Source organism: Pteronotus mesoamericanus, unplaced genomic scaffold (genome assembly GCF_021234165.1).
Source record: "Pteronotus mesoamericanus isolate MK-2021 breed Mesoamerican mustached bat unplaced genomic scaffold, CSHL_Meso_final contig_220, whole genome shotgun sequence".
Lineage (NCBI taxonomy): Eukaryota > Metazoa > Chordata > Mammalia > Chiroptera > Mormoopidae > Pteronotus > Pteronotus mesoamericanus.
In genome coordinates this window covers 2184546-2208611 of record NW_026555091.1, presented here as the reverse complement: position 1 = coordinate 2208611, position 24066 = coordinate 2184546, and the positions used below count along the sequence as shown (strand labels likewise).

Sequence of the window (24066 nt, the reverse complement as noted above, 5' to 3'; positions counted from 1 at the left end):
GGGCGGCCCTCCCGAGGTCCCCGCAGCCGAGAAGGCCAGCAGCTCGACCCGAGAGACCTGGCACATGGGCCGAACATTGGAGGCTCCGCCCACGCCTCACCGCCTCAGCGGGCGTGAGACAACATCTGGCCAACATCTCTTTTATTTGACCAAGAGTTATTTTGGAAGTGGGTGCTTTTATAAGCTAAAATGTGACATTGTTGTCTACGGTATTTTGATGATCACTGTCATTCTCTTTGAAGTGTCTCCGGGGTCCCCTCACTCATGTTGCAGGTCCTCTCCCAGGGTCGTTTATGGTTATTCCATCAAAGCAAGTCATTCAGGGGACATGCTGTGGCCAGGGAAGAGGCCACGTGAGCCCTCCTCCCCTGCTCTCTGGTTGAGTTGCCTGAGTGAAACCTTCGATTGCCCTTCGGGTTACAGACCTTTGACTTTCTCGTTTGGCAGATCTGGCTTAGTACCACCCATTACCTAACATTAAAAAAAAAAAAAAAAAAAAAAAAAACCCTCATTATACTACACGACACGCACATACAATAAGGCCTTTGTCCTTAAAAGAAAAACATAATTTTCAACAGAGTCAGCTCCCCGAAGCCAAGGAGCTCACATCCAAGACCTAGTATAAACATGAAGACTGCTGTCCAGGTTTCGGAGGCAGCCTCCCTGCGAGGGGGCGGGGGAGCAGATGATGAGGACGCGGCCACAGGGACCAGAGGCAGTTTTCATGGTGACTTTGGAAAGCAGAAGTGACACATGACCCCAGACCCTCCCGCCCTGTCACCTGCATCGCTGCTTTTGCAGCAGGCTATTCCTAGAAGAGGAAATGTTCCTTTTGTCACCAATAAAAGCAGGCCTTAGTGTCCATGTGGTTCTGAATTTGCAAACATGAGTACCTTCGTTTCAAAGGAAAGAGAAGAGCTCGGGGAATGATTGCTTAGGATGTCCTTTATAGAGCTGGTTGACCTTCTGGGACAAACTTTCTGAGAGAAGCCTGTTTTGGAACTCGGAGTTCATCCTGGGGGGAGCTATCCCAAGTGTTAACAACCCAGCTATAAACAGGAAACTAACTCCAGGCCGACTCCCACTCAAGTCCCTACGTCGCAGACCTCTTGCTGAAGCCCTGGGCTTAAGGGACGAGGTCCTTAGACTCCTCTCTTAAGACATAAATTCAGCCCAGTAACTACACAACAACGCAGAGCATGACTGAAGAGAAGAATACACGGACTCACAGAGGAGTAGACAGGACCTCTGGTCGCAAACGTACAAAGCTGTGTGAATCTGTCGGGTCCACATGTCCCATTCGTCACATCGGTTAGTCCGGAATTATGCTGTGAGGCTCCACACCATGGGGACACACAGTGACAGTGATCGGTCCCATAGCAGGACTCCGCACGCTCCAAAGTGGGGGAGGCTCAGAAGTAACAGGCTCAGTGTGTCCTCTCTGCAATTAGTTTTACATCTTTGTCACCCACTTGTCATGTCCTGATTCAGGGACACGTGCCAGGGAAGGACAACTAGAGCTCGCTGCAAAAGCAACGCTGCGGTTATCTGATGGACACCAATCAAGCGGCTGAACCTGTTTTTAGGTAAAAATTGAGGAGCAACCCATCAGCTCCGCCCCCAGTGCTGCCAGGACAACCCATCTTTAGCAGGCGAGCTGTCGCCTCTGCTGAAGCTCCATTGTCGATGCAAATAGAAATCCAAAGCAAATACACTTCTCCCTGGCCAAGAGGCCTAGCTGTTTAGAGCATCGTCCTGTACACCAAAAGGTTGCAGGTTTTATCCCCATTCAGGGTGTGTACCAGGGGCAACGATGTGTTTCTCTCTCATATCAATTTCTCTCTTTCCCCCTCTCTTCTCTGCCTCTCTCTCTAAAACCAATAAGCATACCCTTGGGTGAGAGTTTAAAAATAATAATAATCCAAGTAAACACCACACATCATAGATGTTGACAAAAAATTGTAGCAAGAACTGTCCACTTAGTTTTTCCTAGAAGAACCGCATAAGAAGCAGCTGCACACCATGTAGATACTAGCAGGAACTATCATTTCTGAAGTGCTTATCATGTTCCAGACCCTATTTTGAGATTTTCATGTTTTAACTTACAAATCTGACCAAAGTACTATGACAGAGATAAAGATGTTGAGATATAGAAATACGAGGCAACTTACCCAAAGCCATCCAGCTATTAAGAAGTCGACATATGAAGCACTGTCTTATCGTTCCTAAAAATATACCTCCATTTAAATGATGTATTGAAAACTGGTTTATGGCCTACACTTCACTTATTCTATTCAAGTTCTTGTCCTTAAAAATAATTCCACTTAGACTGTTTACCAAGGGCTTTCACAGACGTCAGCAAGTGTTTAACCCAATCGAACCCCTTCTGTTAATTGCTACTGCCAACAGTTGAGGTCCGCAATGTTATTCCTCCTTAGAGGGAAAGTTGAAGGGCAACCAATACACCCTTGTGGCTTGCCCTGTACTCACAACCAAGTCTCCAAGAGAGGCACCCGGTTGGTGATGTGCAGCCACCAGGTAGCCCAGGTGAGACTTGAAGGCCACCACTCCATAGCAGTACTTCAATAACAAAAAGGACATTTAAAATTTAGTGAAAAAAGCCCTGGCTGGTGTGGCTCAGTGGATTGGGTGCCAGCCTGCAAACCAAAAGGTTGCCGGTTCAATTCCTAGTCAGGGCTCATGCCTGGATCATGGGCCAGGTCCCCAGTTGTGGGAGTGTGAAAGGCAACCAATTAATGTATTTCTCACACACTGATATTTCTTTCCCTCTCTTTCTCCCTCCCTTCCCCTTCTCTCTCCTAAAGGAAAAAAAAAAAATTTCTTGAAGATCTAGCTAAGGGATTAAATTATATCACAATATTTTTAAAGCACCATTAACAGTTTAATAGAGCAAAGCTGAAAGTTTACAATGGTAAGCTTTTATATTAGACAGGCTCTTTTTTATTATTGCTCTTTTCATAATAATAAGAAAAAAAAAGGCCTCAATGTGGCCTTGTCCATTTTGCACTTAACTATAAAAACATTCCAAAGGCATTTGCAAAAATATATTACTTTTATCCATGAAATTAGTTTTGTTTTGGTACCTTTTAAAATTTCATGTGGTATTTACTCCCTTTTTCTAAGATCTTTTCAAATCCAAGTTTGGAAAATCTGTGAGTTTTGCACTCAATTTTCAAAATCCCTACAGCAGTCTTAGTTTTGGATTTCTGTCAAAACGGGATCCACCCAGGCTCCATCTACCAACAATTCAATCCGAGTGCAAATGTGCAGCAGGGATCGGGGAGGTGGGCACCGCTGCCCATTGTTCAAGATCATCCGAGACGATGCAGAAAACTCCCTCCTTGAGACTCTTCTAGAACCTTCGGTCTCATCTGCAATCGTGAATACCACTGGGCTTTCTCTTCGTCAAACATCCTCCTTCTTGGCTTGTGCTTTCCTGGTTCCCCTCTTTCTTCTATAATTACTTTTCCATCTCTTCCATGGGTTTCTCCTCTTTCATCCTCTTAAATATAACCCTTCTTCTCGTTACTATTTGAGGCTCATTTCCTCAAATCTCAGGTTAGACTCCTTCCCCCCAAAATAATGTATTCCCAAAGTCTTGAAGTTTATCTCAATGCAGACAGTTAACAAATTGGTGTTTTCCAGTCCTGGTTTCTCTACTGAAATCAAAGTCCACATTTTGAACAGCCTGTGCAGCTTTCCTACGTAGAAGGTCTACTCAACGCATCAGGTCTGAACACATCACCACCCACCCACGGTCCTGGTCTCAGCTCTTCCGACACTGGCCATACCATTGGCCAGTCCCCTTCAATCACCCTGTCTCTCACCTCTGCCGTCTATTTTATTGCCAAGCACATCAGATGGGGCTCCAAAGCTCCTCTGCAAGGGTCGGGGTCCCGGAACACTGGAACACTTCCAGCTGGTGAGCCACCCACCTTTCATGAGTGCATAAAATGAGGCTAACACAGAGAATACATACTCTCATGATAATAAAAAGTTTGCCAAATCAGTTGTGAGACAGTGTACAGCAAGGTATCATGGTGGGTACGAAGTGAGAGCTGGCGCCCAAAATTCTATTTTGAGAGTGAGTTCTAGGAAGTAAACCATTCAGCTGAGGTAGCAGCACCCCGCTCTTGAGACACCACATGACACACAAGGTGACTGTGACAGAGACACCCAGCACGTCACTCCCCTGTAATGACAACGGCATCTATTTTTTAGAAATTTTTTTTATTTTACTTATTTATTTTTATACAGAGAGGAAGGGAGGGAGAAAGAGAGGGAGAGAAACACCAATGCGTGGTTGCCTCTCACGCAACCCCAACGGAGGACCTGACTCGCAACCCAGGCAGGTGCCCTGACTGAGAATCAAACCGGCGACACTTTGATTCACAGGCTGGCGCTCAATTCACTGAGCCACACCAGCCAGGGCTAATGACAACTGCATCTTAACTACCGTGTCTTGCTGACCATGGTTGAGTCTTTTCATCCGAATATCCTAGGACTAAAAGGTGCCTGAAGAGACTCAGAAGGGCGAGCCACACCGGGTAACGCCAGCATCTTCTTTCCATTCGCGCTGCCTGGCCTGCTCACCTGACCACAGCACCTGCCTGGACACCCCTTTCCGAACTCCAGCCCCTCCACCTTCTAAACACCGCCAATAAAAGCACCTGGAGGAATTTACATAAAACACATCTTATTATGTTCTGTGGCTGCGTAAAACTGTTCAATTTTAAGCTCCTCCTCCCCCCGATGAATGAGTGGAACTAATGTCCCTGTGATTGCTCTCAAGGTTCTCCCTTTGCTGGCCCCGCCGAGCTGTGGGCACTCGGGACCCCACCGTCCCCCCACGGCCTAAGCACATACTTCTCCATGCCTCTCCTCCAACAATGCCTTGGCAGGGGTGTCCTTCCCCCACTCCTCAAGGTCCTCGGAAGGTAATTCAGTCAGAGCTCACCTACAGCCCCCACGGCACTTGGGTTGGATTCTATTAGAACGCTTTTCCGTCACTGCCGTAAAACCTATTTATGCACGTGTCTGTCCCCCCGTTAGGCTGCGAGCGAGAATCTGTCCTCTTGGTCTCTGCCTCCCCAAGGCGCCCAAGCAGCACAATGCTTCCAACACAGAGAAGGCTAAAAATAATAAAATAAAATGGAAGGGGAGAATGAAGTGTGGAGAGAAGGAAGAAAGAATAATATTATTGAATTTATAACCTGCTATCCCCAGTGCCATGAGTGGTGTTTTATAGAATTAGGACTGGGAATCGAGAGGTTTTAAAATATACACCGAGCTCATTTGCTGATCTCAACTAAGTTCAACAAGCACACTTGACCCCCTGGTGCCATGAAAGGTGGTGTTATTTGTATTCTTTTATAGCACAAAGGAGTCAATGTATACAATCAGTGGGACAGAAGTACCATAGAAGAGGGTGTGAAAAACTGATATCCCTTATTTATTCAGCAGGTTTTATTAATTGGCTCTATTTGCCATCACCCTGCCTTGCCTGACTTCTCGCGTTATTCCACCCTGTTCTCCTGCCCCCACCGTACCTGCCTCTCTCCCCCCACAACAGCATTTCTCACACACAAAACACAGTTTACCATTGACGTGCACTGGAAAGACCAGTGTCGCGAAACAAAATGAAAGTGTGTTGAAAATGGGATGGGGGAGGCGCGGGGGAGGCGCAGGGGAGCACGTGAGTTAGGAGGTAGCAAAACCCACTCAGGTCTGGATCGGAGCTGAGAGACTTCCACGCGGCGGGCCAGGAAAATCCCAGGATGCCAGACCACTAGGCAGTTTTTCCAGAATTACAACGCTCCTGAGTCCCAGCCCTATCCCTCTGCCAATAAAAGTACAAGTGAAGGTGACCCCACAGGCGCAGAGATGTAAATACTGCACAGAAAAATGAGGCCCCTCTTCCATGGAAAGTTTTTTTTTTAGTGTTTAATGGAGAACAAGAGGAAAACTTACACCAGGGCCCACGGACCACTGGACGAATAAGGAAGCAGCATGGCTCGGTCCTGTCCAAGTCTGCCGAGGCAGAAGGGCCCTCTCATTGTTCCTGAGTCCTGCTCATGCAGAACCACGGGTGGCCTTAGCATCCTGATTCCTATGTCTCTTCCCCATCAGTTTCCCCTTTTTTCGGTTTTCTGATGAGGCTTTCCACCTATTCCACATGAAGAACTAAGAATTTAGACAAGAATGTCGTCATCAACGAGAACAATAATGAATCATGCTAGAGAGCTATGGTACACTGAGCCTTCTGCACTGTCTCTCATGGAATTCTCACAGCAACCTGTGAGCTCACCATCCAGATGAGGAAGCCGAGGCTTAGAAGGGCAAGGTGACTTTCACAAATCTACCACCGGTACGTGGCAGAGCCCAAGTCGGAAACTAGCCCCGTCTGATGCCAGGCCCAGAGAACCCTTTGCCAAAATGAGATGATGCCCTCTAAAGCCACCTGAGCGCTGTCTTCCTTTGAAAGAACCCTCCGAATTCCAGACCTGATGTGCCACAAGACCACAATCACTCTAACTGCCTCTTAAGAGTGCTTGGGTCAGCGTTGGGGAGGCTGGAATTACTCTCTGAAGCCCCCAGAGGTATTTTCAGACACATTTAAGTATCAAACTAGCAGAAGCAAACTGGTTTAGTGGAGGAGGCACAGGCCACACACCCCAGCCTGTCTCCTAGGAACCGTGTAACCTCAGGATGTTTGCTCTGCTCTCGAGCCTCAGGACAGCATGGGTCAAAATAACTGCCTCAGAGCTGGTATTGGCGAAGGGGCCAGCACAATGCTGTAAGTTAATTACCTTCCCCCTGAAACTGTTCTATTCAATACCTTGTTCTAGGGAAAGGCAGCTCGTTATAATGCCTTCCATACAGAGAATGAATGAATGAATGAATGAATGAATGAATACTGATCACTACTTTAGTGAGAATACGAAGTCTAAAAATGGTGCAAAACAATTTTCAAAACATTACAGCAATCCATTTATATGTGCATATATTAAGCGAAGTATCTTTCTGAACACATCTGGATTCCTTTATATCTCCTCTTTCTCTCTCTCTCTCTCTCTCCCCCTATCTGCACCCCAATGCCTTTCTCTCTCTCCCTCTCTCTCTCTCTACACACACACACACACATACACACACACACACACGAATTGAATCCTGATGCGGTGTTATCTCTCATTCTCAAACATGTGCCTAACACTTGTTCAGATAATAGATACCTATTCTCTAGCCAGTTAATTTGAACAATAAAAAGCATGAGGATTTTATAGAGATAAGGCACCCAAGAGAATGGAAGGCGCTGGTAGCTACTTGTTTAGTGATGGAAGACTTTTGTGATTAAGAAGCAGAAGACAGCAGACAAAGTCTCCTCTGTTTTCAACACTTGCTCGGCTCCAAGATAGGGGGAGGCCCGCTTCCTGTAACACCAAATTTCACGTTGCTTTTTATGAGCAGAGGGTCCATTTCTACATTGCACCTCTGGATTTAAAAGAGGAAATTTAAACCTCGGAATAATGTTTTTTGCTGAACAAAATGTCTGCCAAACTAAGCTCTGACTGACTTCTGGTTTTCAAAGTCCCGGCCTCCAAAGTTTTCTCAGGTTTCCAGTCCTGGGCCGAACTCACTGGCTCTGCCATCTCCCCCTCGGCTCCAGGTAGGGAAAAGGAGTGACAAGTCAGAGGGACACCCCCGGGTCTGCTTGGGGGCTTTGGGGATGCCCCGCAGAACCAGACGATTGCTTTAGACGCATTATCTGGGCGTGGCTGGCTCCTATCAGCTCTACCTCGAGAAAAGCACCGAAGTGTTTCCCTAGGCATTATGGGAAAAATAATTCTAGCAAGAAGGGGCAAAAAAAATCACACAAAAGAGCATTAAGTCTGCGCCTTCTTTCCTTAGCCCCTTAAAAGACCACTTCGTAAGGCAGTGAAAAGCCATGTTTTGCTTTGTAACTAAACAATGGAACACTTTGCATCCTGAACATAAGCCACCTAGCCCGGTTCCCCAGATTTCAGGCCAGTGACCCAACTTCTCACCTTCCCCCTTGAACAGAGGAACCAAGCTTTTTGTCCCACACGCTTTAAAACGATATCCATCACCAGCGAACAAACAGGTTATTCTTGGACCACGACCGGTCCTGGCAAGAGGCTCGGGTCTACGCAGGCGACGGTAGACGAGAGGAAGAGGATTCGGTTCTGCCTATGGTGGCCGCGGCCGCCGCTGTCATCCCCCGAATTCCCACAGAAATGAGCTCATTCCGCCTTTGAAACCTTTCAGAGCTTACAAGTTTAAATCAGGCCAAGTTGAGTTTGTGGGGTTTTTCAAGCTTTTACACTGTAATTATATGCAGGACCTCATGCCACCTACTTCCTCCCAACTGTAACATTTTACGTCTTTTTTAAGCACACGTTGAGGTTAGCTTTTTTTTTTTAATACATGTTATGAAATAAGATATGAGCTTATGCTCAGCCTTAGGCACCTTTCTGCCAAAAGGCTGGACCAACACAAACTAAATATGACTATTTTCTTTATCCGAAGCACAGTTTTGACTATTACATACCCTCTTAATGGACATACATAAAACTAGCTCACAACCAAAGCTCCCTACAGGTCAACTGAAATCGTAATGAGATTTTCCTTTCATATAATGTGATTAACAAATGTTAGCTAAGCGAACTCCTACGAGACTCAAAAGAAAAAAACCAAAATAACTCAAAGCAACGCCAAATAGTAAAATAAGTCGACGATCTTTCGCTTTTCTTCTTGCCTTTTCCCATGGTAACTCAGCAAAGAGCCTGTTTCACTTGATTACAGGCATGGGCTCTAGAAGCAGACGAAACCAAGAATGAGCTCCAGCTCCGATATTTACTACAACGTGCCTTCGCAAGCCACTTAACCCCTCTGGCCTCAGTTTCTTCATCTGCAAAACGTGGGTAAAAGGGCTCAAAAGATTTTTCTGAGGATTAAATGAAATCATATAGATAAGTGCCACAATTCAAGTGGTTCATAAATACTAGCTGCTAGTGTTAATATTATTAATCTGTTAAATAGCTCTATCTTCCTACCTAAGTATAGAAATAGAAGCAGCCTCATGGCCATCGGAGGTGCTTGGGAATCCACAGGCTGCAGTGGGTCCCATGGAAACTTACAGGCACACATACAGATAGAGACTTGGTTTATCCATCTATTCTTACTCAGTTGCACTGAGCTGTTACAAATGATTGGGAAGCAGTAATGACTATGACAACGTAGGCCTCATGATCCTAAACCCATGCACAGGTCACAGAAGACATCCCTGAGCCTCGGGCTAGGGCAAGAGCTCTGAGATACCTCCTGAGGAACCTGAGTTGGGTTGTCCGGAGTCTTGTCTTAACACATTTAGAAAGAAGTCCCGACAGCTCTCACTCAAGACAGAAACCTCTACATGGTAAAGATGCAAGTGAACCTACTAGCCATCTAAACTTACTCAATATTTACCTGAAATAAATAATACTGTCACTTGATTTCCATCAGAGGCTTTTTTTTTTTTTTTTCTATTCAGAGTCCCTCTTTGCCCTCCCTGGCCAGGCTTCTAACCTCTGTCTAATTATCAGCGAGGCTGCACTTTTAGAGAAAAGAACTCTTTTCCACCCGGGTGTGGTACTGAAAGGGGGAATGTTGTTGGAGAATTTTTCATAATGTTCTTTGGGAACAGTGTGCAAAACCCAAGCTGTATATTTAAACTTGATGCAGAGCAATATTGCCAAGGAGAAAAACAGTATTTTCACATGTGTTTGGAGCTCTAGGCACATTTAAATGTTGGGTAATTTCCTCTTAAGAGATTAAGATAATTCACTCACAATATAAAGATAAGAGAAATTGAAACCAAAGATTATTTCTGCCCCTTGTATGCCCCACATACACACACACACTGCACATGTAAATATATAACTGAGTCAGAATTTAAACACAAAGCTGCTTTTCCACAGGTCCTTCAGTGAAAGATCATTAATGAAAACGCATAAACACGAAAATCGGAAAAGCCTGTCTCTCTCCGCTCTCTTTTCTTAAGGCAGCAATATTTATCTTCCCAGCACACGTAAGGCATTTTCACTTCTGATCCTGTTGATTTCCTTTGCCCTCAGAACCTGATAATCATTTGATACAGGCATCCACCTTCACCCATTTATCATTTCACAACATTGACCTCATCTCTTGTCATGAAAAAGTTTGGGTAGTTTAAACCCAGATGGCTTGGCTTTCCCTATACAGAGAAGAATCCCTTCTACAGTTTTATACAGAATGCTGATCTGATTACAAATATTCGTCTATTTCTTTGGAGTTTTACATTCGACACCCTTCATGTATTTCCAACAGGGTTTTGCGGTGTGTAGTATTTAATCAAGAGTTTGCCAAAAGTGATTGGCATGTAAAAAAAAAACCCACAAAAACTCCTTAACAAAAGGGTTGCTCTTTTTGAGTCTATTATTTCATCTCAGAAATTCTTATTCATATAACTTAATCTCCCCCATGTGGTTACTTACTAGTTCTTATCATTAACTATTAAGCTAAAATAAGTTGAAACAAATTCTTCTTGTTGTTGTTGTTTTTTCTTTTAATCTGCTGCTACTGCCAGGGTAAACTAAGCAGCTGACAGCCAAGTGTTACTCTCCATTAGGGATTGACTGTCCTTCCTGACTCATGCTTCCAAATCAGACATTTAATAAAGACTGTTGTTGAGAGTTTAGGCCAAAACAGGCAAAGAAATCCCAGATTACATCTTGTCCTTCTGTTTGTCCTTTATAACTGTCACTTCTGTTTTCCCTGGTCATACCTTATCACTGGTGAGATACCTAAATGTTATCTCCCCATTTTCACACTGAGCTCTGGGGACAGAATCAAGGCTGATGGCGCCTAGGATTTGATGGTAACAGCCATTCCTGGGAACAGACAGTACAAATGGTAATTACCACGGAGACAATGCCTTACAAAGTCCGCCTTAAATGTATTTCTGTAAAGATGATGTCAATGATAAGAATTCCCAGCCTGATGAAATGGAAATCGCCAAAGTCCATAAAACGCAGAAATTCAACCAAATTCAATTCACAAGCTATTTTGTAATGACTAAACACAATGTTTAAGATCTGGTTCTACTATTACATTTAATGGATTCACCTTGTCCCAGGAAGCAATTGGCTTCCCGAGACCTGGTCTCCCTACTTACCAGGCAGACGCACATTATACAAGGGTTGTCCGTAATGAACGGAATTTGGAGGACTTCACCTTCATTTTCACATTTTGCAACAGAACCTGAAAGGAAGAAAAAAATTAATTTGAACTTAGCTTAGTGGCATTATTACAAAATTAAAAATTTTTGCGCTAATCCTTTTTGACACAACTACCCAAATTTCAGAAATTCCTAATGAGTTTTAAGTGATCGCACTTACAAAAAAAAAAAAAAAGTCCACCCAACCCCCCCCCAACTATTCTAAATAGTTATATTTAAACAGGTTGAGGTTTTTTCTGATGACCTATAGATTTTTTTGTTGCTGTTGTTCTCATGGTTTAAGCACAGTTCTGAGTATTTCACTAGATCTTTGATAACACTCCTTTAGGAAGGCCTTTTGACACACACCCACATATGTCTCCCCCCCCAAAAAAAATTCAAATTGCCCATTAGGGCTGATTTTAAATTTGAACAAAATTCAGGACTGTGTCAATGCCCAGGCCTTTATATGAATCTGCCTCTTATTGTCTTGAATTGAAATCACTTCTTGAAATACAATCTTCTTTCCTCTTCTCTGAGAAATTGACTCAATATTTTCTTTTCTGCACCAGGTGTCAGTAAAGTATGTCCTTCGGAATAGCAGCTGAGGTCTTCACCTGCCTGAAAACATATAATTACTATATCCTGCTATTATTGCCTTTTTAAAATATGATAGTTTCTTTAAATTCAAGGTCTGAAGAGCAGGGGCTTTCAAAAGCACGCCTAGCACATAAGATATAAGGGAACCCTAGAGAGTCAGCGGGATGCGTAGAAAACGGTGCAAATGTTTCCTTAATTGTGTAAGAGGAGAAGAGACCAAAATAAGGCTTGAGGAAAACATTTAAAATAAATAAAGCGATCTTTAAAAATTCCGATAGAACCATCTCTATCACTATATTGACGTCAACATCCTCTCAGCCCTCCACCCCTTAACCTATTCACTGCCTCCCACCCCTGAACCGCACGGGCTCTGCTTCATCCCCACCGGCCAGAGATGGGCAGGCGCCTAGGTGCTCGCTCCGCACCCTCCCATCCCCGGGGCGAGCCAGCGCCTCCTCGCCCAGGTACCAAGCCAGCGTCTGGGAGGGCTGGTCCCTCCCGCCCCCTCCCCTACCTGTCAAGAAGGAGGAAGCCAGAGACATGGGGACCCCCGAGCAATTGAGCAGCAGCAAGACGCAGCAGGTAATCCCAGGCGAGCGCCGGCAGGGACGCTCAGCCAGAGCCCTGACGCCGGAGAACCAGAGCATCGTCACCTGGAGGGAATCCTGGGCGACTGCAGGTCCCGCGCCGCCGCCTCTGCCCCGCTACGGCCGCTCGCAATCAAAAAGGGCTCTCAGCCGGCGAGTCAGGAGACAGTCCGCGAAGGAGGGAGGCGGGCGCCCGGGAGCAGGGCGGGGGGGGGAGCGGGGGGGCGGGGGGGCGGGAGCGAGAGGCGAGGGGTGGGGGGCGCCCGGGAGGAGGGGTCCTGCGGCCAGGCTCCTCCAATGCGGTTTTTTAGAGGGAGTTGCTCCCCAGGCTTAGTCGTCGGCCCCTCCACGCCAGATAGGGGGCCGGGAGGAGGGGGTGTCGGAGCCGCGGGAGATAGGCAGACAGGACTGGCAGCGCCGCCCGCTGCGCACCGCGGCTCCGCCGCCGCCCGGCTGCAGCCACGGCCCGGGGCGCCGCTGCCGCCGCGCGCGTCCTGCACTCCAGCTCTCCCCACCTCCTGCCGGCCTCCAGCTCTCCGCCCGGCCGGCGCGCGCGCTCGCTCCCGCGCCCAAGACCGGGGCGCCCCGGGCGCCTCCTGGAGCCCGCTGGGGGCGCCCCGGCGCAGGGGCCCCGCGCCCGGGACACGTCTCAGCGGGGCGTCCAGCCCGCTCCCCAGCGCCTCGAGGGAGGCCACCGTCCCCGGGGCGCAGGTCTGAGCGGGGCAGGCGTGTCGCCACCGCCCCACGCGTTCGGTGCCTCCTCCCCTTCCCCGGGGACCCTCCCCTAAGCCAGGATGCCGCACCACCCTTGCTCACTTTCGGGCGCCCCCATTCCAATACAGGAGCATGAAGTGGGGCTTAGGCGTGCCTCACCACCCCTACTCGCTCCCAGTTCCCCGGCTTTGGGAAGGAGCGACAAACGGGGCGCAGGAACGGGGAGACGCAACTTTTCACTCTCAGCTTTGCTTCCCTCGGGGCGGGTGTACGACCGCGGACTCGCGGGCGGAGTGAACCGAGGGGTCCAGACTAGCGCCCCGTGGTTATGTGCCCGCGCGTCCCGACACTGCGGAGGACAGAAGGAGAAACCAAACGCAAGGTCGTTTAATAAACTCACGGAGGCAAATGCCTTTCGCCCTGAAAAAAAGAGAAACAGTCGCTCCGAGTCTCCTCCCTTTCAACCCCTGACGGACGGGGCGGGGAGACGCTGTTGGACTAATCATTCATTCACCCGCGGAAGAGGGGGGGGGCCGCCAGTCGGCAACCCCGCGGGGGCCTCCCCCGCGGCCTCCGCAGCTGGGAGTCCTGTCGCCGCCGCTGCCCGCGCTGCGCCCTTCCCGCCTCGCAGCCGCGCGTGTCGGGGTGTCAGACCCTACGCCCCGCGCATCGTCCCGGCGGAATCGCGGTCTCCCGCCGCAGCCGTGACACCCTCTGCTCAAAGGGAGGTGCTGCGGGGAAAAGGAGAATTTTTGTAACCAAATTATGACGGCGCGCGGGAATTAGGGGGTGTTTGGGAAGTGCTGGGACCTAATCATCAGTAGCCCTCGGAGCGGACCGTGGGTCGCCGGCTTCCAATCCCCAGAAGTGGAAACTGGGTCCCGGACACCCATCCTCCAGGGCGGGCCTGGGTGAGTCCAAAGTGCTGTCACTCACAAGCCGAGCACGTTTCTCAGCAGGACGCGCTTCACAGTCTCCCGGGAAAGTGGTTGCCTGTAGGCTCAGAGAGTGTACCTTTGAAAATAAATGAGTCTGTTTGGTGACACAGTCTAATTTCGTCTCAACCCCTCCCCGCTTGGGGGCGGGGTGTTTACATGTTTTCATTTTTTCAAATGCTTCGGAGGTTTTAATTAATGCAGCATTACCAGCCTCCCTGCGCGCCAAGGAGCTGATAGGAGTTCAGTGCTCTGACGTGGGAAAAAAAATAAGAGACGGGAAGGCTGTCATTAGCTTGGCACGCTCCATTTCCTTCTCAAAACAGATTTTTAGGGTAAAACTTAAATGAAAAGAGATGAAAGATGATGTGCCGTTGGGTTTTTTCCCCCCAAATAACCACCACCGCCAGGCAGCTTCTTGAAAATCAGAGTGTGTTTAATGTATTGACAAATCATCAAGAACGAAAACGTGCAAAAAGAAAAAAAAATCCAACTTTTCCTCCCAATCCATAGTGACTGATTAAAAAATAAACTAAAAACTTAATACTATAGGTAAGTACCATCAGACGACACCACTATCTCCTCTACCTAAAAAGATTCTCTCTGCAGGAGTTTTTTTAGATAAAGATGTTAAGAGTGACTTAAGGAAAATGGACTACTTTTTTTGCCCTTAGCTTCTGCAGTAGATTGTGACTAACACACTATGGAACTGCAAGGCAATTGAAAAGGGCACGTTACTCACTCTGACATGCCTTCCCTGGCACCAGCCACACTTCCTCAAGGGTTGGCAGGACACAATTCTTTCTGATGGAATCTAGGTGTGTGTGGCATTTCCCTACCCAGGGGCATGGTGCTTCCGGGTGCACTGGAACGCACCCTGAAGGTACAAATTCCAACACCACCTGGAAAACCCTCCTGTCTACCTGGAAGTTTATGAATCGGGAAGATGTACAGAAGCCTTTGACAAACCTGTCTGTCTTCTAATCAGCTGCGGCCAGTGAGCTCCTGTGCTGCCTTCTGAGCAAATAAGCCCCACTTCTGAAAGCACCCTTCTCCCCAGAGGGTGGTCAGGATGTTTCTGTGTGCACCCATTGCCGTTGCCGCCACCCCTCCAAGCGGCTGCTTCCACAGCTGCCAGGTGGTCCCGGTCTACACAAAACTGAGGCATTCTGGAGTCAAAAACAATGAAGGGGTAGGACCACGCTGAAAGACACACTGGTCTACTTTCACTTTTAAAATAAATGGTGGTACTATCCAAACCCAAAATGCTCTTGACTGAAATAAAAATGTGAACAAAATGTGTTTGGCTCTGTTTATGACACTTTTCAAGGAGGAGGGGGTCATAGGGCCCAAAGACCACATTTAACTTGGGGCCTGTCCCCATCTCAGACACAGCACCGTCTCTTCCTCGATAGAGTGAAATATAGAACCTAATTAGACTCAAAGGGAACCAGGTCTGTACAGGCAAGAGAAACTCTTCTTACCTCCTTGCAAAACTATGATGCTGAATTTGCACTGAAAAATCTGACTGGATATAGAATTCCATAACGTGGATTCAAAGCTACTTCAAGAGAAATAGTGTCACCCTGGCTGGTGTGGCTCAGTGGATTGAGTGCTGACCTGTGAACCCAAAGGTTACTTGTTTGATTGCCAATCAGGGCACATGCCTGGGTTGCAGGCCAGGTCCCCAGCTGGTGGGGGGAGGGGGGGTGTGAGGGGCAACTGATCAGACATCGATGTTTCTCTTTCTTTCTCCCTCCCTTACTCTCTCTCTAAAAGTAAATAAATAAAATATTTATTTAAATAAATAAAATGAAAAGAGAGAGATCGCATCAAGCCATTTTTAAAAAATAAACAGGAGGAAATAGACCTTTCCCAAAGGCACCCTGATAATCATGATACCAACCACTAGGGAGGACCGAAAGAATCCCATAAATGTGTAAGGGTTTTACTTTATTAAAGATACCAGGCTGGGCATTGTAGACTTGACAAGGGAAGCTCAAGTAGACTTGAGCTTTACTGTCTCCTAAGGGAGACACAGTATGTTTGTATATGAATGCAGAGCAAGGTAGGAAGTAAATGTAAGAGGAAGAGGTAAGGTGCCCTGCCTCCGAAGCTTAAAGAAAGACAACATTAAGCTTCCTGGAGGAGGTGGCACAGGAGCTAAACCTTGAAAAGGGGGAAGCTTTCGTAGGGGGAAGGTCAAGCTGGGAACAATGGGGAGCACCAGCAGGAAGACACTGGGTTTGTGAAGAGAATGGGGAGCAGTCATGCCTTGGGCCCTCTCTGTGGGCTGAGCAGGAGCTGGGGGAAGGCGGCAGGGTCGCAGGGGCGGGGGGGCGGGGGGGGGTGATAATGGAGATAGGAGAGGCAGCCCTGAAGGATCCCCCACCCCCCGCCCCCGCCCTCATACCATGAGCAACAGAAGGTTTACCATGGAGTGAGTTCCTAGTTCTTTGAAAACAACCACTACCTTTATTTAGAACGGAATTGATTTCTGTAGGTGTATTCAGCACTATGCACACTTCCTCGTTACTCATCGCCACACTGGAGAGCACCATTTCCGCCCACAGCCGAGCACCCGCTGGCCAGTGGAACAGGAATGGAAAGTGACTTCAAAGCGGGGACATGCTCTTTCTTCTGCTCTTCTTTCTTCTGATGGGTGGAATACGAGTGTAAATAATGAAGCAAGCACCTTGACCCATAAAAAGACCTTGAGAAGAAAGCTTCAAGGACCTGGCAGAGCCAGAACAGAGAAGAACAGACTCCGATACCGTGAAGGCAACATGATCCCTGGGCTCACTGTCTCTGACTTTCCGGAACAGGAAGGAAAAATAGCGCCTATCTTATTGCGGTTCTTTGTTAGTGTTTTTCCCCCACCTTGTTACCTTCAAATAAATCTTTAGCACCAAAGAAAAAGTGCCCAATATAAAGATGAATATATTAATTCATTAATCTATTAATGAAAGATAGAAGCACTTTCAGAGCCAACAACAAATCTAAGATTTCAATCATCTATGGTCCATGTTCACATGTGTCATGAGTTTCAGGAAACTTAGGGGAAATTATAATATCCTTTCTTTAAAAAAACAACTTTAAAATATTTGTACACCATATTGGTAGCAGCATTATTCACAACAGCCAAAAGGCAGGAGCACCCCAGGGTCTGCCGGCAGGTGAGTGGGTAAACGAAACGTGACCCATTCAGACAGTGGAAATGAAAGCAAGTCTGGCGTGTGCTGCAACCCGCACGGACCTGAGGACATCATGCTACGTGACATAAGCCAATCACAAGAGGACAAATACTTGTGGTCCCACTTGTATGAACCCTCCAAAGCAGTCAAATTCATAAGAGACAGGAAATAGAATGGCGGTTGAGAGCAGCTGAGGGAGGACAGAACAGGGAATGAGCGTTGAGTGGGAATAGAGTTCTCGTTTTGCAAGGTGAACAGACTTCTGAAGGCCGCTGGCACAGCTCCGTGATGTGCTCAACACTAGTGAGCTGTACACTCAAAAAATGGTTAAGATATTACTATTTTGTTGTGCTTTCTTGCAATTATAAATTTTGAAGTAATTTTTAAACTTTTATATTTTCTTCCTCATTACCTAACTAACATACTTGTTGGCCCCCAAAAGTAGGAAATACAGGTTGGCAAAGAAAAATAGGTACTGCATTATAAGCTTATTAGAGAGCGGCTGGCTTTGCGCTATACAGTTTATATCGATGACCTCATTGAATTCGCCCCACAGGCTTATGAGGCAGGTACTCTCATTAGCCCCCATTTACATCTGAGTAAAATTAAGCACAAAAGGTTAAGTAAGTAAATTGTTCAAGGTCACACACGGGGGTTGGCTGAGCTAGAATCTGACTCCAGGTAGGCTGACTGCGTGGCTCACACTCCTATTGGTTAAGCAATTGTAAATGTTTTTGTCACTAATAATTCCTTGGCAATATCATGTTTAATAATTATACAATATTCGATTTCATGAAGATAACATACCCTCTTAAATAATCTCTCCTCTAAGCTGTTTCTAGCGTTTTTACTACTATAAGAGATGCTTCCATGAACATCCTTTTACTATTCATATTTAATTCCTTGAAGAAATAGTCATTCATTGGCAGGTCAAGGCACGTGCATTAAGACTTTTGAATAATATTTTTATACATTCTTAATGAAAGGTAATTTATCCCTTTGGTCTTAAAATTGTTATATACTAGACTGATAGGCTTGCTCAAAAAAATAGCAAGTCCTTAGGAAAGCTATTTCTCAGAGTTATTTTAATAGATTATGTAGATGTAGAGGATATACAATTAAGATCTTATTAAAAATAAAACACATTCCATTGACTTTCTAGACTTCATTGACTGTGTGGTAGAAATATTTATTTAGGGAAATCTTAAAACAAACGATAGTGACTTATTTGAGCACTATCAGCTTTGTGGCATAATATTAAGTGTCTGAGCTGAAGATAATAATCAGTTCCTCCCAGTATTTTCTGCAACCTCTTCCTAAAAGCAGTTTTTTTTTAGCCTGAATTCTCAGTAGCTTTTCCTGCTCCGAGCCCCCACTTTCCAGCACCTCCCATCAGAAAGACAGTAATCATATCAATGAACAATCTCAGCATCTCTCAGAAGACAACAAAATAAAAAATGCAAGTGCCCAAGATTTAATTCATCCGAAGTACCCCATCAACTCTAGCTGTATTTATAGTAGTTTGCTATCAATGAGATTAGTGGTCATTACGGAATGAACAAAACTAATTTCACTAATGTGGAGAGCATTCAAAGGCAATTCTTTGAAACTAAGCCGATGACTTAATATCTAGTCCCAGGCCTGCCACTGGACATTCTAATGATTTGAGGCAGATGAATTAACTTTGTGAGGCTCAGTTTCCCCAACTAATAAGAGGGTGAAATAGCATCACCTCTGCCTGCTTGTCAGGGTTGAAAGCAAAATCATTCCATAAAGTGCTACATAAAGAAAGGAAACTGGAAACTAGAGATTTTAGATGTGAGAGGGCCCTCAGAAAGCACCTAATCCTACTTCTTCATTATACAACTTTTTCAACTGAGGCTCAAAGAAATTTAAGTACTTTGCCCAATGCTATAGTGAACATGAATTTTTTCCAGAAAAGCCGGGGCCTTCTTTGAGAAATACTCCTCCAGATCTGTGGTTTGACTAAGGCCTGAAAATCATTATACATTAGTTTCCCCCTGGCCCTGGGGAATGCAGTCCAAGAGCCCAGTGGATGCCTGAAACCGAGGACAGTACTCAACCCTTTATATGCTTTGTTTGTTCATCACATATCTCTGATGAAGTTTAACTTACAAATTAGGGGCTGTAAGAGATCAACAACAATAACTGATAATAAAATAGAACAATTAGAGCGATATACCATTATAAAAGTGATGTGAGGGAAAGTCTCTCTCCTTTCCTCTCTCTCAAAAGATCTTGTTCCACACTCACTCTCCTTCCTGTGATGAGGGGAGATGACACAATGCCCACAGGATGAGATGGCATGAGGCAAGTGACAGAGGCGTTGTGATGGAGCATTAGCCTGCTGTTGACCTGCTGGCTGTACATAACAAGCCCTCTGTGGCTTCTCTTTGGTGTGTCTGAATAGCCAGCATCACTACTCTGGGGCTTCAGGACCACTATTAAGTAAAATAAGGTGAATACACGCACTGAGATGCCAGACAGTCTATCTGATCACCAAGATGGCTATCAAGTGACTAGGGCGGGGGGTGTGGGGGGCTCACGTACAATATGGAGACCCTGGGCAAGGGAATGAGTCACTTCCCAAGCGGGATGAGTGGAATGGCATGAGGTGTCATCATGCTACTCAGAATGGTGCACAATCTCAAATTTATAAATTACGTATTTCTGGAATTTCCCATTTAATAATTCCGGACTGAGGTTGACCGTGGGTAACAGAAACTGCAGAAGCCAAAATCTCAGTTAAGGATGGACTACTGTACCTGCATCCCCACACATGCTTCCAATAAACAGGGAGAAGAATGGCCCGACCTGGGCTGAATGTAGCCTCTCATCCCTCTGACCACATTCTTTAGTCCAGGGTTGGAAACACGACGCTGGCTCTTCTGGATGCTTCACACTTGAACCGAAGGGAAAGTGCCCTTTTCTCTCTGCTTGAAGCCTGCCTCATGGTTGGCCCTGAATAAATATTGGCAAACATAGGTATTATTGACAAAACTAATATACAGAGTTCATATACCAATATCTCGGTACTACAGCACCTGCTACAAGCCGTGCCTCAACCGAAAGGACTAAAGCAGAGGGTAGAAACGTTTTGGTATGAGAGGGGGAACTGCAGGGGAGGGAAGAGAGGCTGGCCTTGCTGGACCCCTCAGATCACAGGACACACATAGCAGCAGCCTGTTTCCTCTCTGCGGGGCCTCCTTATCTTCGCCATCCATGTCAGTCTTTGCTCTGCAAGCCTAGCAGTCAATCTTAAGGCCAGTCAAGGCAGTAAATCACCCGTATTGAAACACTGCTGTGCGCATAACAGGGACCTTGTTCCTCTGGAAGTTACCATACTTTCTTTCATTTTCTTCTCATTCTTAAAATTGCTCTAATGTTCCACTACTCGAATTTGAGACATTATATTCCCTAAAATATAAAGCGGTCATTTATATTTAACCACTTAAATGTATATGTTTATTTGTGTGCATAGGAAGGGATGAGGGAGAACTCCACACCTCTGCTGAGTATTTTAATTGATGTTGGGGGAAAATCCATTCCGACCCGCAGAGCTAGTTCCGTTGCACTTCCCATCCTCAATGAGGTTTATGATGGAAATAATTGCTGGGCATTAGCTATTGTAGTACTAACAGATGCCATTCAATGGACTCCAGACAAAACAAACAACTAAATGGCAGTCTATTTATGGGTCACTCTATTCTTTACTGTTATAAATAGCTCGTCCTTTGGGCATCATACTAGGTGTTTGCTCTGTATCACATGTGCATGTGTTACGTTTTGCCCTTCAGCATCTGGAGGCTCTGATAAGCATACACAAAGCGAACCTCCAGATCTGAGTGATTTGAGGAGGTACTTCTTGGTTTTAAAGTGGGTCACGGGGTCGACTTCTCTGTCCTTCCATGGAGTCAGCTCTCTAAATGGCAAAAGGGTCAGCTTGAAAAGCCTGAAAAAGTGGAAAGTTTCATTTTGAGGTATTTGCCGTAAGCTAGCATCATCACCCCTCTCCCTTAGAGTGTGGAAACCGGTTCTCACGGTGCCCGCGTTACTCTTTGATTGAAGGCAAAATTCCTTCAGGTCACAGAGTTCCTAAAGATAAATACTGTATAATCCAGGCAGGGTGAAGGCATGGACGGTCCTGATAAATTCAGTGTTCTATCAGATAAAATATTTCGAATGGAATGTCCAGTTTATAATTAATATACAAGCAATTAAAAATATGTTGACAATTCAAAGGACCTTTGAGATCTTCGCACTGCTCGAAACTCCAGGTGTGGGGGCTCGGCCAGCAGCACCTCCAAGTAGCATCTGGGCAAGGAGCTCTGCCTCTTGTGGTGACTAATTAGAAATAGAGCATATCAAACCCCATCCCACCCCACCCCAGCTACTGCGTCAGAATCTGCATTTCAGCACGTTACCTGGGAGACTGACATGTGCACTCAAGCGTGAGAAGCACTGTTAGTGCCACAGGATGGTCAGTTTAAACAGGACCTTTGTAGTATAAATGTAGCATAATTGTGCCCAAATACTGATTAATCCATCAAGAGTTAGAGTTGGTAAAAGCCAGACAGGGCACTTGGTTTTGCAGTTTGGCTTACAATATTAATTCATTCAGGTTGGCTTGAATGAATAGAAATAACTTAATTTACAAATGGACACAGATTTAGGCCCTGGTAATAGAGACCTTACTCACTTATGCACATGAAAAATACTGCAATAACCTGTTCATTTGAGGAATCCAGATTTTCAAAGCAATAGCTCAAAGTAAAAGCAGTATTTCCCACGTGCAAACAGAAGCTCTTTGTGATTGTTGGTCCTGTTTGGTCAACTCAATCGTGTGTGCTTTTATACTTGGGAAAGATGGAAAACTAATTTGTCGGGTCGTGTGTTATGACATATATGGTCTTTGGAATGTGAGTGGCACAGGTTCTAAACAGTTATGTATTGGATTTCTTAGCCTACTTTGAAACGCAGATAATAATACTGACGCTATTTTTTTATGTGGGTTAAATGCAATAACATGTGCCACACCACGAACTTAGTGCCTGGTACATGGTGCTATGTCAATGTGACATTTCAATGTGACATGTCTGAGAGGAGCTTTGTCTGGTTTTATTTTTCACTTCCCCCTTTCAGAAGTAATGTTTAGAAACGTGTTCAGCACTGCTGTGTCCAAGGGCAGAAACATTTAAAGCCTGTAACCAGGGGAGCTCATTGCAGCTGTTGAGGAAGCTCCAGGTTCTGCCGGGACCTAGCCGCGACCCGCTGCGCCTCTGCCTCGCAGGCCCTGTAGGTGGCAGCACTGAGGCCGCAGGACCGGCGCGGCCCCGGATGCCGCAGTAGAAGCGCCCGCTGCGCCCGAGGCTGTGGTTAAGCCCGTGTCATCTGCCAGATCGTGCAAAGAGTTTGCTCCCACGCATGTAGAAACTGTTCTTTCCAGTACCTGTCAATATTTCCTTTTCCCTTCCCTCCCAGCCAACTGCTGCGCATGTGTTTACATTTGTATGGTTTCTCTATTAGCATGAGTCTGGACTCAAAACGCCTTCCATGATCTCTGACCAATTTCTTTGATTCACACCCAAATATTTGAGAGTGGTCTTTCTAAAGTTACTCCTTCCTCTTCCTGGCCACCCCGGGGCACTCCTGCCCCTTCCCCACCCAGATTTAGACAAATAACAATGCTTGTACACCATATATAATAAACGCCCAATTCTAACGTGCTTTTTACTCTTAAAACAAGACCATGAGCTAGGCTGTATTCTCAGTAACTCCCTAGAGGGCAGGCTGCAAACCAGGATTCAAACCCAGGCAGCCTGGCTCTTGCCTGGGTGTTTTTGACACCACCCTGAGCTGCCTCTCAAGGGAAGGTTGTAGAAGAAATTGCAAAAGCCATCGGATAATTGCCTGCAAATTGAAGAGCTCTCAGAAGGAAAATAAGTCCCTGCTCTTCTGGAGAGTTCCCCAAAGGCAGATGATAATTCTGGCTTATAGACCAGACAGTGGGCTGTGAGCAGGCAGGAGGGAGGTAAGAGGGATCAGTCTGGCAGCAGAACAGGGAGTCCCAGTCAGAAGTCCCCACGGAGAGAAGAATGTCCTGTGTCTAGTCATGGAAAAGCCACACCTTGGCCAATTCATATCCAGCCCTGACTTACATGTTTTGCTCTGTGTCATCCATGTCATTATACTGACAGGTGAGGCCAACTTCTCTTCCTTTCCCCAGGGACAGGTAAAATACAGGTAGAGTGGAGTGAAATACTTTCTTCTTGGTCTTTGGAACCCAGCAAACCTGGGTTTGAATTTTTATTTTTGTATTTACTTGAGGACGCATAAATTAACTGATGGGAAACCCCATTTCCTTGTCTGTAAAAATGGGTCGCTTGGTAGTTACCGACCTCAGCACAGTCCAAGATAACCCTGGCTGAGCTGTTTGCACAGTGCCCAGCGCTCAATGAGAGCTTCACCCCAGAGAGGGGTGGGTTGCAGTAACATTCCCCAGTGTTTCCTGTTTCCAGCTTCTGTCTGGTCAAATGGGAGAGACTCCACTCCCCTACCTGCTGCCAGATTAATCACCATGAAAAAGAGCACACGCTATCATTCCTTGGCTCCCAAACCTTCACTAGCTCCCATGGCTTACAAAAAAGAACATTGAAACTCCTGACATGGATGATCGGAGTTTGCCACATGTTCCCCTCCAGTTGCCTGGACCACACGCAGCCTTCACGCGGCCTGGGCGT

General features: G+C 46.2%; 1 protein-coding gene across 2 annotated transcripts in view; it reads right to left on the bottom strand.

Moving 5' to 3' along the window:
- The window catches only part of BMPER (BMP binding endothelial regulator), a 215849-nt gene extending 203240 nt beyond the window's left edge, over positions 1 to 12609 (bottom strand). For both annotated transcript variants that reach the window (XM_054571349.1, XM_054571350.1), the window contains exons 1-2: positions 12390 to 12609; positions 11234 to 11319 (exon numbers count right to left, since the gene is read on the bottom strand). In XM_054571349.1, coding sequence (XP_054427324.1) covers positions 11234 to 11319; positions 12390 to 12522 — 219 coding nt within the window. In that variant the 5' untranslated portion in view covers positions 12523 to 12609. The remainder of the gene's footprint in view (positions 1 to 11233; positions 11320 to 12389) is intronic.
- Positions 12610 to 24066: the final 11457 nt, after the last annotated feature.